Here is an 18886-nt window from a genome sequence, read left to right on the forward strand (position 1 = left end):
GCGGCTTCCGGTTTTCGATTTCCCCCCGATCCAGACTTCCTGGCTGTCGACAAACGTTCCCCAAACACTTTAATTACATTTGTAACGGTTGATTTGGCAACTTTTAGCGATTTTGCCAACTTTGCGTGCGAGTAGCTCGGATTTTCGCGATGCGCGAGCAAAATTTTGATACGCTGCTCTTCTTGCTTGGACGGCATTTTGACAACTGAAGAGTGAATTCCAAAATCAAAATAGGAGCAACATTCTACACACACACACCTTCAAAATGAGGGGTGTTCAGGTTTTTTAAATGCAAAATTGAAAGAAATACGTCAAGTTGATATTGACCAAATTTTGACCGTATCACCCTTTAAGATAGGGTAAACTTGCCGTTTATGAGCCCTTTCCTTTCAGTGGACCACTTACGGATTTATTAAATTTTACATAAAAATTGGAATGATTTATGAAGAGCTTTTTGAGTGTGTAGATTTATTTCCTTTTAATTCCAATATAACTGCTTATATTTTGACAGATATGCATATTTCGTCTACTACTTGCAGACTTCATCAGTGCCAAGTACTCAACACCACTATTTTGCATCGGAATCATAGAAAACATTGGTCAAATACTAGTTAAAACATGGAGACAATATGCACGGCAGGAGTTGTCAAATAAACGATGGGTCCAAATTAAGGCAAGTAATTTGAATGTTTGGACATGACGAGAGGAACAACACAATAGTTGGGTAAAAAAGAACTGCACCATCGACTGGAAATGCTCTCGCAACGTGGGGCTTTAGGTAGTGATGAAAACGTCGCTAGAACTATTCCACAGCCGCAGTCAGTTTATGAGCAAAAAGAGGGACGCACATTTTTGCCTGTGGACTTGGAGACATACTTCAAGTCCCCGCGTACATCGTACGGGTTAGGCAAAAATGTGCGTCTATCTTGAAAAACTGACGCATTAATGGCCCTTCGCTCATTTTCAACTTCTATTCAATTTTCATACTGCCGTACTCTAACGGAACTATCCACCTACCCTCTTCTAAAGATCATTCTCTAGCTAATAAATCATCACACTAAAGCTTCATGTTAGCATTTCCAACCAACTCTGAAAATCGTTAACTTCGCGTATGAAGTAACATAAAAAACACTTTGAATGTTCAAAAAAATATTACTCATTAACGAAAAAAACACATCGCTGATATTTTATATGTAGTGTAAAGGAGCCTAAACAAGGATAAATATAAAATCATATTGCGGCCTCTGTCTACAAACCATGAAAACCATTAAAAACCCAATCCAATCAATGTTTTTCAATACAAAATCCCAATATTTTAACATCATTATATTTTTCCTAAAAAGCATTTTTAATTATATATTTTTTAATTACCTTTCATTTAATATTTTGATGGTACAAAAGTTATAAATCTAAAAAAAGTAATTTTTGAAAAAAGTCATTTCTTGTATGCGAGTCTAATATTTTGCGATAAGAAACAAAACTACTATTTTGAAGAAACTCTGAGAACCACTAAATCATTTTGATATGGAATGGCTGCAAACCTAAATATGGAACTCCACTTTTCTCTACAGATTGAACACTAAGCCAATCAATCTTAAATTAACTATATTCTGTACGATTTTTTTTAATCACCGGGAAGACAAAAATTTACTACCAGTGTTAGTTAGTTGCGAAAAGAACTACCTTAGGAAATAGTTCCGACACTGTTCCGAAATGTGTTGATGGTGTTTTCGGAAACAAATTTAAAATAGCGTTATCTGTAACAAATCACGTATACACATATACAATATTTTGGTTTAAATGCTGCTTTGAAATCTGACATATTGACCTACATATTGATACGACGGTGCACACCGTCGCCGTCACCAACACCTATTAAAATCAACGCCGTCACGACGCCACGCCGCCGCCGCGGAGGAAAAATATTGCTACGCCGCTGCCGCCGATGAAAGCCCAGAGTAAAGGTCTACTTCGTACTAGTACCATAGAGGTAACTCTATGGTACTATCTTCGGTCCCAAGCTAATCGATGCATTTTATCATTTTATCTGTCAAAATTTCACAGCGAATCAAAACAAACATAGTGTAGTACTGGAATTTATACTAGAATGGGATACGTTAATCGATTTGCTTGGGACCAATAGGCTAGTCAAGTAGTGAGCCAATTTAGAATCGTTAGTTTCGAATTGATTGTTGCTAGTGCGAACTATAGTCAATACAATGTTCTCGCATACGTCTAAAAGCCAAACCTAAACACAATACATACCGTCATCCATTATGGCCGTAGTAACATTCTTTCCAGTGATTCCTTGATCCCAGGCAGCTTGCACATTTAGATCAAGTCGCGGCTTTCCTCCATTTTGCCCAGTGTTTCGTAAATACCATTGCAAAGGGAAATAAGGGTCAGTTGGTGCTTTCCCTACATTGGGATCTGATTTATCCGGAATAAATGTTGCTGGAATCACTGTACGTAAGCCACGTTTGACGCGTTTAAAACCAACTTGTTGGACAGCAGCGTTTACCTGCAAAAGGATTCAATAAACAATAATGATGTAAAGCATCTAACATATTTCAATCTTACCAAAGCTTCTTTCTTCAACACCCTCATATGGGCTATACTGCGACGAGTTCTGGCATGCGGGAGAGCTGTATGTTTGAAGTGGAACTCTCGGCCTGAGCTGCCTGCGAGCTATATCATGAAATAAAAGAATAACATTTTGTACTATCCAACATTTTGAGATGCAAATAAGTGTTTGTATGTTTCAATTAATTTAACCTTTGAGTAATCGCGCCAGTATACTAAGTACAACACGAAAAATCTACTGTACTTTGGAACTCAATCTATGTGAAACTAAATACGTTGGATGAAAATGAATACCCATGACCAATAGACCAATGCATAAAAAATATTTTTTATCATGTTTCAAGAGCCCTCATAGTGAAAATAACATACTATTAAATTTTGTATAACGCGCGAGTCCTCGTGTATCATAAGTTGGCGCGAGTACTGAATAAAATCAATACTATTTTACTAGTTTTCAAATGAGCATAAATAAAGTCTGGTTATCTCAAACTGGATTGTAAATCATATCTTAAAGATAGTTCACCTTGTTTGTATAAATATCCTCCACATTTTGAAAGTAACAAACATTGGTCATGTCATGCCTACTAGGAGATCACTTTTTTCTTTGAAAATGATGTCTCGAGCAAAGTTTTAGAAAAATCAAAACAAACAATTTTGCTCAAGAAGTAAAAAATCTATGCCCAGAATTATGAATAGTTTTTTGAGCACATGTTTTCAGTGTTTTATTGTTTAGACAATAATCAGACAAATCTGGATATTATCTAGACACGTGTTTGTCGAAGACTGTAAGTAACTATAACTGTTCCTTGAAAAGTAGCAGCATATTTTGGATGTATTTTTTTTATTAAATTCATGCGCTTATAGCAAAAAATGGGACAAGTTGAGACACAAAAACAACTCATCGTCTTGAAGTTTAGGTCAAAAGCTATTAAGATTTTTCCAATTTGTTTATTTGTTAAGGCTCAAATGTCCAAAAGAACTCCACGGAGCCGAGAACCAGTAAATAATTTTATAATTACATACAAATATCGATAAGGAACATTGCTTATGAGGTCTTCTTACTTCTACGACTTGAACTTTGTTTCCGCTTTCTGCCGTATTCCCTTGTTTTTTTCAATTGTTTTGAATCTTTTGAACTAATTTCATAATATAAAGTGGATATTATTTTTTTTCAATTTATCAATCAAAACTTCATGCTAAACACTGTCGAATGCTTTTTTCTATGTCCAGAAGAGCAACTCCAGTTGAGCAGCCTTCAGATTTGTTTGAACGAATTAAATTGGTAACTATTAAGAGTTGATGCCCATGGCGAAATCCAAACTGCTCATCTGCAAAAATCGAGTTCACATTGATGTGAAGCATCATTCTATTCGAAATGACCTTTTAAAAAAGTTTACTTATTGAAGAAAGCAAGATTATTGGACGGTAGTTAGAAGCTTCAGCTGGATTTTTATCCGGCTTCAACATTGGAACATTTTTTGCATTTTTCCATTTATCAGGAAAGTATGCCAAATCGAAACATCTGTTGAATAATTTTTACCAAGGTTTACCCAAGGTACTCTCTGGGAGTTTTTTATGAGGATATAGAAAATTTCGTCCACCTCGAGCTTTCATATTATGAAACTTTTTAGTTATAGATCTTACTTCGTCCAAATCCGTCCCCCAGGAATCATCAAAAATAATTTCCCTAGATAAAATATTCTGATAATCCCGAGCAACCTGATTCTCAGTAGGACTAGTAAGACCCAAACTGAAATTAAAGGAACTCTCAAATTGCTTAGCAAGCTTCTGAGTTTTTTTTTTTTAATTTTTGATCAAAAGTTTACCACCTTCTTTAAGCGCTGGAATAGGCTTTGAGGTTTTTTCAATTTTTTTTGTGGGTTTGGAACTCGGGTCTAATTTAAAAACATTATTTTCAAATGTTTGATCCTCAGGGCAGAGAATCGCTTTAATTTGTTTTTGCAAACTCCGCCAGATAACTTTGATGGCAGGATCGCGTGTTCTTTGATATTTTTAAGATGGAGCTGAAGATCGTCGTCTATTATAATTGCTCTTGTTTCAACTATAGGGATAAGAAATTATTTTATTTAATAAAAAATAAATATAAAGAGAGAGAGAGAGAGAATGATTAGTAATTTCCATTTAATTCCACTGACTTATTTGCTTATCTTTGACAGATACGCGTATTTCGTCTACAATGTACAGACTTCTTCAGTGTCTTGTACTGATACTCGACCGTTGTTAACAGCAGATAAATTAGTACCTGGTCGGGACCGTGGAGTGCTACCTACCTATCGTTTAGAACGAGATTGAAGGATCGCTTTGCAAGTCTTACATTTCCAAAAATTGGATTAGTGGTTTGCACCATAATTTGAACATTTAACTTTCTTAGGATCTTCCTTCACCAGGACAGTCGTCCTTTGCTTAAGAGGAATCACCACAATTCATGCATTTAACTGGCTTGTAGCATTTATTTTTGTTCCGTGACCCCATCCCTGGCACTTACGGCGCTGGGTGAGGTTTCGGAAATTTCCTCCAGTCTTCCTGAAGTGTAATTCCTAGTAATTTTGCCAGTTCACCTTTGATTTGATCCAGGGATTCACCACTGGGCAGACCTTTCACGACAACCTTGAACACAGTTCAGTTTTGGTGTCGTAAGCAAAAAAATGGTGATGCTTCTCAGTAAGATATTTGAGAAGAAGTTTGAATCCGTCCAAGGTTTCAGCCAACACACGGCATTCACCCCAACGGCCAATTAGCAGTGAAAACTTTAATTTATTTATTTATTCATTTTGTAGAGCATGGAAATCGGAAGTGGTTATCACAATAGGGGGAATTTTTTCCTTCTTGGCATTAAGCCGGGAAAGTTTACTAGAATTTTTCCTGGATGATGGATCATTCTCATCATCTTTGAGCAAATTAAATTAATTGCTCAAATTAATTTCATCAGAAGGGGGATCAAGAGATTGCCCTTTTCTTTTGCGCATGGCCACAGTAAAGCTTTTATCCAAATCGACTTCCAAGCAGATTGCTATAATAATCTCAAGAATTGAACAGGAATTTTCCATTTCGATATCCAAGCAGGATTACCACGGGTAGTGTCCAAACAAGGATCGAAGAGGAATAAGAGTCGAACAAGGTAAAAAATTTACAGGTATATTGAGCACTGAAAAGTGCTCTTTAATTTGTTGTAGCTTTAGGTAGGAGTAACACACTAACGATTATTAACCTCCAGTCACTACATTAGCGTAGGTACTTGTACTGCTGTTTTCTTCATTCCATTTTTGATTTTCTTCTTCCGTTTGTTACTTACTGGCTGCTTCCGATCCTTTGGCTTGGGGCAGGAATTCATCCAATGCCCTTCCGTATTAAAAAGGAAACACTAATATTTTTTTTTTCTTGATTGAAAACGTAACCCTTTGGATTGAGGAAATGCAGTGAGTTGGGAATATCTTTTTTTACGTCCATATATACACCCTGTAAACCTGTGTACATGTCGAGGCCCAAGTCCGTCGGGATTTTCTTCACTTCCGAACTTTAATTTAGTGCTGGTGACACAAAATAAGGTCCTAGCGTCTTCAGAAGAATTTTGAATATTTAAGTTTCGTGTTTTGTCGACTACGTCCGCAAGAGCATCGACGTGGGTTTTCTAACCGAAACCCACCTAAAATCAGGTGACAGCTTCTGGTTGCCTGACCACAACATTATCCGGCTTGATCGCACCAGCTCCAGGGGGGTTGTAGCGGTCATCGTCAGGAAGGGAACCAAGTTCGGCACTCTGCCCTACATCCGCACTTCCATCAACGAAGCCCTTAGTGTGTAGGTGGAATCATTAACTGGAAACGTCCGGCTTATCGCTGTTTACTGCCCACGCCAGTGTACTTCAAGCAACGGACTATTAATCCAATTCAAGAACGACCTGTCCACCATGACCCTTGCTAGCTCCCGATTAATCGTTGGGGGCGACCTGAATGCCCGCCATGAAACTACCAGCGGAACCAGAACGGATGTCTATTGAACGACCACGCACAACATGGACTCTTCACTGTGCAGTTTCCGGACAAACTAACTTTCATCTCTTTAGCGGGAAATCCCTCCACCCTGGACGTTTTCCTGTCAAACATCGGACTATCCAAACCGGAGGCGCACAACGTTTTCATCTCCTAACCTTTAACTCCGACGCAGGCAACGACTGTAATGAAATTAATTCCATTAACTACTGCTGCACACTTAAATGAAGATTTTCATTCTCTAAGTAGATGGTTGAAGTATAGGCAAATAAAATTGAATATAAGTTAAACTAAATTCATGGTAATTTCGCTGAATCAAGTAAATGAGAACGTCTCCGTTGTAATTGATGATGAGACTATTGATCGCGTTCGGGAGATTAAATATCTTGGCGTGATTATTGATGACACACTTAAGTTCAACTCTCACATTGACAATTTCATCAAGAAAATTACCAAGAAGTATGGAATTCTATGTCGTTGAAAAACGATTTAACTATTGCCAGTAAAATACAGATACAAATCAATCATCTCTCCTCATCTAGACGTTTGCCGTTCCATTTTATTTCTGGTCAATGCAACACAAATATCGAGATAACAGCGCTTGCAGAATAAAATAATGCGTTTGATTTTGAGATGTAATAGATTCACTTCCTCAACTTTGATGCTAGACGCCTTAAACGCTGTACAGACTGGAGAGTTATAACATGTTATAACGGTTGTCAAATAATTGCAACACAGAAACCACCATCAAGATAACGCTATAACTGTTATAACTCTGTAGTCTGAACGTACTATTACAATGGTTGTCGGTGAAGCAAAGAATTGTATATTTGACTATGGTGTTAATTTTTAAAGTAGTTAACGGTATTTGTGTGATCGAATTGAAAGAGGAAGTGATTTTCATAGATAAAATACTAGAAACGGTGGAAGAGGTGAAACAACCGACGGCTGAAAGTCTCTTTAATAGAGAAAGATAAGATAAGATACTAGAAACGCACATAAAATAAGAACACCACATTTGTATTTGTACTTTGCTGAAAATTATGATAGCATCAGATTGCGAGGTTGCTAGTGTAATAGGATGCTTTGTTGATTGTTCATTAACTCTTGATCGCTTGTAATATTATGAATATTTTAAGTGGACAAAAATGTGAACTAAGAGCAGTCCACTTTGAGAAGCGTTGGAGAACGGTTGTGTGTTTTGCTGCGCTTCATGCTTTTATATTTTTAGAGCTCGGCCTATCTTTGTGCTTGCGTGTAGTTTTTCGGTGCTCGCATTTGAATAGTTTTGTGTCCCGGGCGCAATAATTTGATTTAGAATTGTTTGTGCTGATGTTGTCCCCCCATGTTGCTTAGGTGCCTGGTGTACTCTCGCTTTGTTGTCGGTGTGACTCGACCGCACTGATCTATTGTTAGGTTTTTGCTATGTGCATTGCTTTTGGGCACGGAGTTACTTGAAAAAGAAGAGTGATAATTGGTTGTTGTGTGGTTGGAGTCACTGGAGGGGGAATTGTTTAAGAATGACTAGAGAAAAGTAAGCATCGGGAATACGATCCCGAATGTATTGAAGATTGTTGCTTTTGTGGGCAGTGCGTTTGATGGTCGCTTTGGTAGTATCTTTGTAAATATAATGTCTCATGTCCAAATAACCTCGATTTTCGGTCTATTGATTCAATAATTTAGTATTATATTTTCAAAACATACAATGATGCATTATGTCATTTCATGGCACATAAAACAAAAAGTGTGTGTATAGGAACCAATAATCTAAGTTATTTGTATTTTGTAAAACATCTTTATTTTGTAAAACATCTTTATTTTTATTATATTTTTCATTTTACTATATATTTTATATATATATATAAGTTTATAATGCAAATTACAATAAATGCTGGGACGGGAGGGAGCATCAGGGCATCATTGAAGTTGTAACTGGACAATGGAGTGGATTGCCAACCGGAGTCTAGGAGGGAATTGTGTCATTTTAGATAGTTACATTTCACTTCAACAGTTGCAATGAATTTGACGCGCTGTTCTTAAACAAACCATCCCGTGGAAAGCTTAACATGTATTGCGAATTTCGTTATTCGTTTTGTTGGATCATATTGTTGGAAGGAGATTCTCTTATTCCCGCTGGTTTGACGTAAGTGTCTCTGCTCACGGGCCCGTCCAACCCCTTTTGGCCCTTCATACAGCAGTATGTTGAATTCAGAATGATGACGAAATTTGATCTTGCTGTTGAATGGTGCCGCATGCAGGGCAAGACCCAAGCTAGGATGGTGGCTACTTACATACATACATACAAAAATGTGAACTAAGAGGTGGACGCCTGAGTTTTTCCACATTTATATCCCAAGTAACAATTTTGGTTTTATGAGGGTTCTGTAGACCATGATTTAGACTTGTAGAATGCTATAAAACCTCGATAAAACCTGCAATGCTACTTGGGATCGCTGTGAAGCAACTGTAAGCTTTAGAGGGAATTTATATCTGTTTTGTTTGCTAACCTGGCTAAAATTTCAGATTTAATTATCTTAAATATCTTAAAGACAAATCGTCCAGCTAAAACCTTTGTAGGGGTAAGAGGTGGGACCATCTTCACCATCTTCTATGATAACATTAATTACACAGTGTAGAACTACTTTTTAAGTCCATTAATTACAGTCGAAATTTCGTAATTAAAGTATAAAAATTACATTTTGAATACTTTTAATTACCGTCAGTACTACTTCAAAGCACATTAATTACTTAAGGTAATTTTGATTGCATTTTAACTTTAAAGCTTCGTTTATTTGTATTGTGTGCCCCTCGAAACTGCTTGCGTAAAGACTACCACCATGTCAACTGGGTGCAGTACAAACGAATAGATACACCGCTCGACACCGTAGATGACCGGGCGTTGGAAGGACTCCAACAGGCCATATCCGTGGCTGACGAAGCATGTGTTCGACCAGTTTCTGTGATTTGGTTGAAAAATATTCGTAGACGTCAGTTTCAGAGGACTGAAGGGCAAAACACGTGAAATGGCCTATCTCAAATGGCAGATTGCTTCCAGAATGAACTCACTCCGAAATTAAAGCTTCGCGCATGTTGTCTAGAATCTGGACGACCACTCCAGACCATTCTGGACGGCAGCCAAACTCATCAAAAGCCCGTTCCACGAAAATGATGACGATCGACTCTTAATTACCCCACAGGAGAAAGCAAATGCGATCGGCGAGCATGTTGCTTCATCGCATTTGCTTGGTTCAACCATCAAAAGTCCGCTCGAAGTTCAGGTTTCGTAATACGTAACACTTAGATGCCTCCCCTTGTGTCGTGCCTCTGGCGGATATGATTACAGTACGACAGATTTTCTCAGCGCTAAAATCCACCAAGAACATGAAGGCTTTCGGGTTTGACGATATATTCAACTTAATCTTGAAGAGACTCAGCATGAAAGTGCAGTCTCTTCTAACCGCTATCTTCAAAAGATGCTTGCAATTGCACTACTTTCCAAGCGGAAGGTAGCAAAAATCATACCAATCCAAACCCGGTAGCGATCCAACATTGCCTTCAAGCTACAGACCAATCAGCCTCCTTTCAGCGCTGAAAAAATTGTTCGATCATTCTCAATCGTTTGCACTAGTTTGTCGATGGAAACAACATTCTCCTACCGGAACAGTTCTGGTTCAGGAAGGGGCACTCCACCAATCACCAGCTAGTACGGGTAATAAATAACATCCGAATCAATAAAGCTGTATCCAAGTCCACAGCCATTGTTAGACGTTGAGAAAGCGTTTGACAATGTCTGGCACGATGGGCTTGTATGCAAGCTTTGAAACTTCAACTTTCCTTTGCATCTTGTTAAAATCACCTGTAACTACTTCCAGCAAAGGTCGTTTAAGGTATCGTTGAATGGTTGTCTTTCAGGCACGTTTTCCATCCCAGCAGGAGTCCCGCAAGGCCCCTTGCTTTACAGCATTTATCACTTACAATCAGCCCAAACTAAAACCGGCTTCCTCTTGTACTGTAATCATGAATGTCACAAGAGTTGAGTGGTCTTCCGAAGTAACCTATCTCGGGATGTTGTTCGATGAAAAGCTTCGTTTGTATGTAGAGAAAACCATAGTCACGTGTTCTGCCTTGGTTAGGTGTCTGTATCCGCTGATTTGTCGCAGATCCCGCCTCTCAAGGGTGAACAAACTGGCTGTCTACAAACAAATTATAGTACCTGCGATCCTGTACGCAGCTCCGGTGTGGGAATCATGTGCACAGACTCACAGGAACAAAATCCAGGTCACTCAGAATACAGTGCTGAAGGTGGTATTTGATTGTCCCTTCGACGCAAGAATTTCAGACCACCATCAAGAGGCGAACGTTATTAGATTTTAAAATTGCAGACAGAAATGCAGAAATGCTTTGATAAGCAGTTTGTATCTAGTACGTTAGGTGTACATAGTAGATGTAGGTTAGTTGTAGTTGTAAAAAGTAGTTATAAGTATTCTTCTTTTTCCAAATTCAAACAAATCAATCGCAAATTTTGATGATTTTGACTTAGGTACTGCTCATAAAATTGAATTTTTACAGAAATTATTAATCGAAATGATTACTGATATGCAGAAAACTGATGCTATTCAAATAAACTGATGCCGATAACATAATCATGACTTTAAAAATTCAGTAATAGATTTTAAATCTTTAAATATTTTAAATTGTAATGGGGGCGACCCCGGCGGCGTCGTGGTTAATATCCATACCTCTCACGTCAATGTCACGACTTCAAATCTCACCTCCGGACAAGTCACGAATGACCCAAGAGTGTTAAAGTGACTATAATAATAATAAAAAAAATTGGAATTCTTATAAAGATAATGAAGACGAGCTATTTAACTTTTTGAGAGTTCACAACGTGCATATCCCGTTATAACTTAACAGATCCTTGAGGTGTTTCGCTGTGAGATCCTTATTCTCGTAACTACTTCGAAACTTTAAGTGCACAAATATCAGCTTTTACGATACGTAGGGTAGAGCGCTACTTCGTCGTAATCGCCCATTTCCGTTCTATCGATCAGAAAAGATCAATAATATCAATGATTTCACCGTGTACAAATCAATAATAGATTTGTTCCGATGCGTTAGTTCATTAGCTACAACATAAATCCTGTTAGAGCGCATTGTATGAATATTTACGCTCATTGTTCTCAAAACAAAAGGAGCGTTCCTAGCGAATCCCCTTTTCTACGTTTATCCGTAGGACTAAGAAAATCTAATGGCGTTTCAATGCGTTAGCACGGAATTGAAACTCGTAGAACGAATTTAGAATCAAGAAGCAGTATTAGATTTCAAACAATATCTCAAAAATTTGTGACTCATTATCAAATCTAACGGTACATATGGAAAGGTGAATAAATTTAAAAGTCATCTTTGACAGAAATATTCCATTTTTGGTTTAAACTCGTTCAGAAAAGAGAGGTAAGCACGGGATTTTTTTTTTTTTTCATTTCGTTTATTTGGCAGGCTCAAATGTTATAAAAATAACTTAGCGGAGCCGAGTAACATAGAATACCAATTATGGTACTCAAAATACAAAAAAAAAATATGTACAAATATATTTTATCATATGATTTTTCTGGGTGGCGATCGAAGCGGCGACAGAGCGATCTTCTCCCGTGCACGCAACTTCTTTCTTTCCCGAATTTGTTCCTCATTTTCATTGAACCCGAATCGTGATCGCTGCTGCTGTTTCTGGACATCGTTTCCCGTTGCATGCTCTCCGCTACTCTCGTCGATCGTCGGGGTAGTCACGTCCATTTCGTTATCTGCATTCAACATCTCCAACCCCGTATCCGTTTCCTGATCGCTAATGACAAACGACGCACCTTCCACCACTACACCAGCATACGTACTGCTGCTGTTTTGTTTTCTTTCGCTTTGCTTTCCTTTTTCCTTCAGTTGCTTCTCCGGTTCCTTCCGAGCCTTCCGCTTGGGACAGGAAAGCTTCCGGTGTCCGTCCGCCTTGCACAGAAAACATTTGTCTTTGTTGCCATCATAAAAAATATTTCCTTTGCGATTGAAGAAATGTAATGACGTGGGGATTTCCTTCTTCACATCCATATATACACCGCGTATCCCTGTATATACCTCAAAACACAGATCAGTTGGAAATTTCTCCCGGATGATGCGTTTAATTTTCCCATATTTCCCCAGCACTTTATCCAGCTCGTTGTCGGGTACCTCTGGTGGCAAGTCATACACACGCACATACTGAATGAATTCACCAGCATGCGACATGCGTACCTTTGCCGTCGTTCCATTCGCATAATGGAAGATTAAATCCTCCGAATTGAATGTCAGAGCATGGAGCATCGCTTCCTCTGATTTGAACTTCATGAAGACTCCCCTTTCCTCACCAATGCGATAAACAGCTTCCATTTCAGCCGGATCCGCGTCGAGTGCTTTGGCGAAATTTACTATCTCTCCGATGTTTGGTTTGGCATCACAATGGCTGAAGCTAAACTTGATGGTGTTTTTTACTTCACACATCTTGCACCGTAGCAACAAAAGGCACCGAACTGCTAGCAACGAACAAAGAGCAACTATATAATAGCGAGTCTCGAAAACAGGCTATCGTGTGGTTCACAACGAAATAAAAAATCGACTGCTGCTGTAGACAGCTGTGGGACAACTGTAAAGCACGGGATGTCCCTAGTAAAACATGCAACACATGCAACACGGCTTTTTCAAGGGTCGCTCAACCTCGACAAATTTACTCGAATTTATAGACTATTCATTGAATGCAATGGATAATGGAAACCACGTAGAAGCTCTCTATACAGACTTTAGCAAGGCATTTGACCGCATAGACATACCAATGCTACTTTTTAAATTGCAAAAAATTGGAATTGAGTCAGGGCTCCTAAAATGGCTTGAATCATATTTAACTAACCGCCAACAAATAATTAAATTCAACGGAAAGAAATCGAGTCCAATTCAAGTCACTTCAGGCGTCCCCCAAGGCTCTCATTTGGGACCTCTTCTTTTTATTCTATACGTAAACGACATTTCTTTCATTCTCAAAAAACTTAAATTGCTTATTTATGCCGACGACATGAAGCTCTTTTTAGAAATAAGAAATGAAGAAGACATCAATATATTCCGGAATGAAATACTCATATTCTACATATGGTGCAAAAAAAGTCTACTAGAATTGAATGTAAAAAAATGTAACTTAATATCATTTAGCAGGAAAAGAACAACTTCAAATATTTCAATTGCACTAGGAAATCAAAATGTAGAAAAATGTGAAAGAGATAGGGATTTAGGAATTATCTTAGACTCTAAACTATTCACAGGGCAAATAACATGCTAGGCTTTATCAAGCGCTTTTGCTATAACTTTCAGGACCCATACACAATTAAAACACTATATATCGCCTATGTGAGGTCAATACTGGAATATTGCAGCATTGTATGGTCTCCTTTTTCAATCACGCACGAAGAAAGATTAGAATCCGTACAAAAACAATTTCTATTATACGCTCTTCGTAAATTAGGTTGGACATCATTTCCTCTTCCATCATATGAAGCACGCTGCATGCTTATAAACATACAAACATTAAGGTTCAATTTACTTTGATGCTTTTTGAAAAATTTCAAAAGCAGTTTTTTCGGACGCATTATTTCAGATTGCAAAAAGCTCGCACTATTCGATTCCTTTTGATATTTTACACACAATGACGCAAGCTTTTTGCAATCTAAAATAATGCGTCGAAAAAAACTGCTTTTGAATTTTTTAAAAATGCATCTAAGTAAATTGAACCTTAAAAGAGCGTCGTGAATATGCAATGGTTTCATTTGTAAACGATATCGTTTCGCAACGCATTGACTCCACAGAACTATTATCAAAATTAAATTTCCATGCACCTACTCGGCAACTCCGAAATCGAAATTTATTTGCCATAAAACATCATCGCACAAATTATGCAAAATATGGGCCATTAAACCGCATGATGGCCTCTTACAATCAATACTGCGAAACCATTGACTTTACAATGTCTCGGCATAAACTAAAACAATATTTTTACTCCATAAGGCATTATAACTCATAAAAAATAGGAAAGCTGACACTGCTTAATTTTTATTAAAGAAAAAATTATACTTTTAACCTTTTGTCCAAAGTTGACGAAATAATTAAATAAATTTAAGAAAACAAAACTGTATTCTAATATGTACTAGTCTACGTTGGTTGACGAAATAAATAAATAAATAAACGGAAATTAGATCAAAAACCCTACCACGATGAAACTGTTACTCCACGTTTGCTCTACTGCAGCACACACGAAGTTGCAATTTCAGGTAAAATGGGGCATTAATTTCCAATATGTGTGTAATTGAAAATTCGAAGTGAAAGGGCATGTATAGCCTACGTGGTGGCCATTTGTGGATTCTACAAGGAATCACCTCAAGGTGCAAATCAGATTGGATTTACCCTTTGTATGTATATGTATTGGTATCCTTGCACCTTAACCAATACATAAGTTCAAATCACTAAAGCATACTAAAGGGACTGTTCATAAACTACGTAGACAGTTTAGGGGGGGCTGGCAATTATCCACGTCCCATACAAATAAAAAAAATGTATGGACTATTGTCTACGCAGGGAGAGGGGGGGGGAGGGTGTCAAGAATCCCAAAAAGAACTGCCTACGTAGTTTATGAACAGCCCCTTTAGTATGCTTTAGTGATTTGAACTTATGTATTGGTTAAGGTGCAAGGATACCAATACATATACTAAATTCGTGTTTATCCTCTAAAATGTGGGAAGTATTATAATCTCGCAGATTCAAATTTACCTATAAGATTATCTGAGAATGTAATGGCATGTGTTAAGTTTAGATTTAAAAAAACCGATACATGTAATAGGTCGTTCACTTATTACGTAAGGGCTTATGGGGGGTGGGGAAACTAGGATTTTCTTATTTTTCAGATTCAGAAAACAATTCTTATTTCTCGGATTTGTTAGAAATAAAATCATGAAGTTGGTAGGTCTTTAGACGATATTGATATGTATGTATATGCATGTGGATCTGAAATCCGGAAGAACCTGCAATTTGAATAAAGGTCTTTGGACGATTAGCATTTAATAAAAGTGTCATCTTCGATAGCTTGTAGCGCGCAAAATGCGGCTAACGGTTTTCCGTCTCCTGGCTCGATACGGCTAAAGCGCCACCTCCGGGGAGGACCGTCCGTCGAGTCTTATTAGCCCGGCTAGAAACCCGACCTCAGGGCGGGTTTGTTTCAATCAGAACCAAAAATTTAAATTGAGAACGCAACAGAAGACTCAAATGGTATGATGGATCGAGATTATCCACAAGTAGAGGTCACCTCAAACGCGATAAAAGAATGGTTGATGCTACCGGTCGTTCTACCTGCTCACGAAAAACACTGCGTAATAGAACACAACAAAAAAAATGTAGAACGACGCGAAATGTGAGAACTCTCGAAACCAAAATTTAATTTACATGGAAAACTTTAACATTTAACGAATAAACATTTATTGGGCGACCCCGGCGTAGTGATTAACATCCATACCTCTCACGCCAAAGTCACGAGTTCAAATCTCACCCCCGGACAAGTCACGAATGACCCAAGAGTGTTAAAGTGACTATAATAATATAAAAAAGAAAAAAAGACATTTATTGGGGTAAACTGCTTTAAAACATTAAAGTATCGCCCAAAATCCGGTGATCGACGATGATGCTGCGGAGATTCCCAATCGATGGTTGGTCTTGAAACTGGAACTGAACTCGCGTAGAAATGGATCGATGCTGCAGACGACGTTGGGGAGCGTCAGTGGTTTTACACGTGTTTATCGCGTGTGGCGGGAATGACGAAATGGCCGCTATGTCAGAATGGTTTGTTCCTTTCCGGCTTTCCCCTCAAACCGGGACTCTTGACGCAGAAGCGTGGGGTAGAGAGTAGCGTCTAACTAAAGATGCGGTGTGCCGAGCTTCGGCCGTATATCGCTAGAAGCGAATCTTATATAAAAAGCTACTATTTCACGCACTCTCGCCTCTTCCACGGTCCAGGTCAAAATGGACGAGTAGACGTTCCAAACACCCTCGATCAAATGGTGATCATAGTCTTCGCGGCCGGAAGTACGTCGATTACTGAAGTAATTAACGACCTTTTTAAACGACAAATATCATCAACTACGATCTTGAGCCGATTGAAACTCTATCTCTTTCTCGCTCATACCGTTTGATTAAACTGTCTCGCTTCAATATATTCCTGGTTCGATTAATTTTTTTACGAGAGAGAATGGTTCGGATTCGAACCTTGGACTGTACAACGATTCTCACAAACCAGTGAACGTTTCCAGTGGCGGTAAAAATGAATTTTGGAAGGCAACTTGTATGCAAGCGTTTCGTTTTTATGCGAATTTACAACATGTTTCATTTATAATAGTGATTTCAATTTAACATAAGTGAGCGTGTAATTATTCCAGAAAATCAATAAATTTAAATGGTAAATAAATAAAGTACACGATAATTAATATTGAAATACAAAAATAGATGGCAAAACAAATTATAAATTTTAAAATAAGACTTGAAAATTCTTACCTATTATATTTACATAATAGTGACCATGCTACATCATCCTCAACTAAAGTTACGAAAAGTTGATTGAAATTTTCAGAAAATTTCAATCAAATTTTCGTAGGGCTAAACCCTAACAAAAAAATTTCAGCTGAAGTGACTATTGAAATATGGTTAGGCTATTGTAATTTGTTGGCAGGCAATCCTCACATACACATATAAAAAAATTACGTACACACAGATATAAAACCCGAGATCGGTGATAGAATCCGCTTTTCACAATAAATGTGTTGCAAAAAACACTCCAGATTTAAATCCGAATCAAGTTTTCCACACCACGACATACACGCTAACACAAAAGTACCCTTTAAATGAGTTTTTTGTACTCATTTTTTGAATTTATTCTAAGTATGTATGTATGTATGTATGTAAGGTAGCCACCATCCCTTCGAAGATCTTGTCTTGTATGCAGCTCCACTAGCACTAGCAAGATCAATTTAAGCTACCGATCTGAATTCACAATATCGCTGTATGAAGGGCCAAAAACGGTGGGGTGGACCCGTAAGCAGAGGCACCTACGCGAAATCCACGGGAATTTAAGAATCTCCTTCCAACGATACGATCCAACAATTCGAATAACGCAATTCGCAATACTTATTAAGCTTCCTACAGGATGGTTTGTTAAGAAGGGCGCATTAATCTCCATGAAACTGTTGGAGTAGAATTCACACCATCACAATCGAATCGGTAGGATAAAGAAAATGATAGTGTTTATTCTCTCCTAGACTCCGGTTGTCATACCACTCCAATCGTCCAGTTCCAGGTCAAATGATACCCTGATGCTCCCTCCCAACCCAGTATTTATTTATATATATAGTAAACATATGTAATGGAGAAATGAAGTATATCAGAACGTTAAAATACATTTATATGGATAAAAAAAACTGGTATTCCGAAATGAAAATAATAATTATTTTACATACAATATGATGCTTGTTGGTACCAGAACAATCGGGATATCGGGAAGGTCATTCTTGTGAAACCGCGTTGAATTTGGTATTGGCGAAGTGGAAAAATAACTTGGAGTATAAAGATACGATTGTTGCTGTTTTTTTGGATCTAAAACGCGCTTTTGAAACAATTTTTAGGCCCTTATTATTAAGATCAATCAAGCGCTTTGGAATTACGAGTACTGCATATAAATAGTTTGAAAGCTATTTGTCTGACAGAGCTCAACGGACTGTTGGGGAATAACCTTGGAGTGCTCCAAAGAAGTGTATTAGGGCCCCTGTTATTTATTATGTATATTAATTACGTGCGACGTGTTTTACGGTTTTGCGACATAAATCTTTTTGCAGATGATACTGTGTTATTCGTTGCAGCTAAGGATTTAGATGCTGCTGTTTTATACTTGAATGAAGATTTGCGTTCTCATAGTAGATGGTTGAAGTATAAACAGTTGAAATTGAATACAAGTTAAACTTAATTTATGGTAATTTCGCGGAATCGAGTAAATGAGAACGTGTCTGTTGTAATTGATGATGAGCTAATTCATCGCGCTCGGGAGATTAAATATCTTGGCATGATTATTGATGACACACTTAAGTTCAACTCTCACATTGACAATTTCATCAAGAAAATTGCCAAGAAGTACGGAATTCTATGTCGATTGAAAAAAGATTTAACTATTGCCAGTCAAATACAGCTATAAAAAT

General features: G+C 37.8%; 1 protein-coding gene across 1 annotated transcript in view; it reads right to left on the reverse strand.

Moving 5' to 3' along the window:
• amon (amontillado) overlaps positions 1-18886 on the reverse strand; it is a 42700-nt gene that overhangs the window by 17288 nt on the left and 6526 nt on the right. The window contains exons 2-3 of the mRNA XM_065230555.1: positions 2581-2688; positions 2266-2521 (exon numbers count right to left, since the gene is read on the reverse strand). Of these exons, the coding sequence (XP_065086627.1) occupies positions 2266-2521; positions 2581-2688 (364 nt within the window). The remainder of the gene's footprint in view (positions 1-2265; positions 2522-2580; positions 2689-18886) is intronic.

Source organism: Ochlerotatus camptorhynchus, unplaced genomic scaffold (genome assembly GCF_037179485.1).
Source record: "Ochlerotatus camptorhynchus isolate MF236.1 unplaced genomic scaffold, CSIRO-AGI_Acam_v1.1 ptg000030l, whole genome shotgun sequence".
Classification (NCBI taxonomy): domain Eukaryota; kingdom Metazoa; phylum Arthropoda; class Insecta; order Diptera; family Culicidae; genus Ochlerotatus; species Ochlerotatus camptorhynchus.